General features: G+C 63.5%; 1 protein-coding gene across 1 annotated transcript in view; it reads left to right on the forward strand.

The window, feature by feature from the left end:
* Window positions 1-5: 5 nt before the first annotated feature.
* Window positions 6-1354, forward strand: part of DHDH (dihydrodiol dehydrogenase) — a gene marked incomplete at both ends in the record, with an annotated part of 3238 nt that continues 1889 nt past the window's right edge. The window contains 3 exons of the mRNA XM_057387831.1: window positions 6-152; window positions 394-505; window positions 871-1034. Of these exons, the coding sequence (XP_057243814.1) occupies window positions 6-152; window positions 394-505; window positions 871-1034 (423 nt within the window). The remainder of the gene's footprint in view (window positions 153-393; window positions 506-870; window positions 1035-1354) is intronic.

Here is a 1354-nt window from a genome sequence, read left to right on the forward strand (position 1 = left end):
GCTCCGCCTCGGAGCCCCCCAAAGCCTCGGAGCCCCCCAAAGCCGAGCCCGGGGCCGCTCGGGGCCCCACCCGCTGGGGCATCTGCTCGGCCGGGGCCATCAGCCACGACTTCGTGGTGGCCCTGAAGACCCTGCCCCCCACGGAGCACACGGTGACACCTCTGGGGAGGGWGGGGACCCCCCCCAGTCTCTGGGAACCCCCAAAACCTGCGGATATCCCCAAAAACCTGGGCGTGTCTCCCGTGTCGCTTAATCCCACTGCCTGGGCAGACCTCATGTCCCAAATATTGGCACTTTTATTTGTTTTTTCCCCTCGTTCCCTAAATCCGGGGCAGGTTTGGGGCTTCCCAGGGATTTTGGTGTCGCCGCGACGCCTCGGTGTCCCCTCCGCAGGTYGTGGCCGTGGCTGCCCGGGACTTGGGGCGCGCCCAGGGCTTTGCCCGGCGTTTTGGGGTGCCCCGAGCCTACGGATCCTACGAGGAGCTGGCTGAGGATCCCGACGTGGGTGAGACCCTGCAGGGATTCGGGGGAGCCGAAAGGGATTCGGGGGGTCCTGCAGGGGTTTAGGGTGATCTGAGGGAGTTCTGGGGGGATTTCGGGGTATTTTTGGGAACTTTCTGGGTGTCTTTGGTGCTCCCTGATGTGGGGGCAGGTGTTTTTTGGGATTTCTGATGGGTTTTATTCTGGGATTGGTTTCTTTTGGAGTGTACCTYTCAGACGTGGTGTACGCAGGGATGCTGAGCCCAGGGGCTTTTCGGGGGTGATGATTTTTACGGGGTTTTGGGGGTCTTTTGTGGTTTTTTTTGGGGGGTATTTGGGGTCGGGGTTTTTTTGAGTGCCCTGACGGGTTCCTGGGGTGTCCCCTCGCAGATGTGGTGTACGTGGGTGTGGTGAACCCCTCCCATCTGCCCACGGGGCTGCTGTTCCTGCGCCGGGGCCGGGCCGTGCTCATGGAGAAGCCGATGGCGCTCGGGGCCTGCGAGGTGGCCGAGCTGGTGGCCACCGCCCGGGAGCGCGGGGTCTTCCTCATGGAGGTGCGGCCCCGTCCCGGGATCCCGTTCCCGGTGACCCCGCTGATCCCGGGGTTTCCATTCCCGCTGATCCCGCTGATCCCGGGGATTCCATTCCCGGTGATCCCAGGGTTTCCATTCCCGCTGATCCCAGGGTTTCCATTCCCGGTGATCCCGGGGTTTCCATTCCCGCTGATCCCGGGGTTTCCATTCCCGCTGATCCCGGGGTTTCCATTCCCGGTGATCCCAGGGTTTCCATTCCCGGTGATCCCGGGGTTTCCATTCCCGGTGACCCCGGGGTTTCCATTCCCGGTGATCCCGGGGTTTCCATTCCCGGTGACCCC

The sequence above is a fragment of the Malurus melanocephalus genome, unplaced genomic scaffold (assembly GCF_030028575.1).
Source record: "Malurus melanocephalus ecotype Western Australia unplaced genomic scaffold, MMel_1.1 scaffold_1397, whole genome shotgun sequence".
NCBI lineage: Eukaryota > Metazoa > Chordata > Aves > Passeriformes > Maluridae > Malurus > Malurus melanocephalus.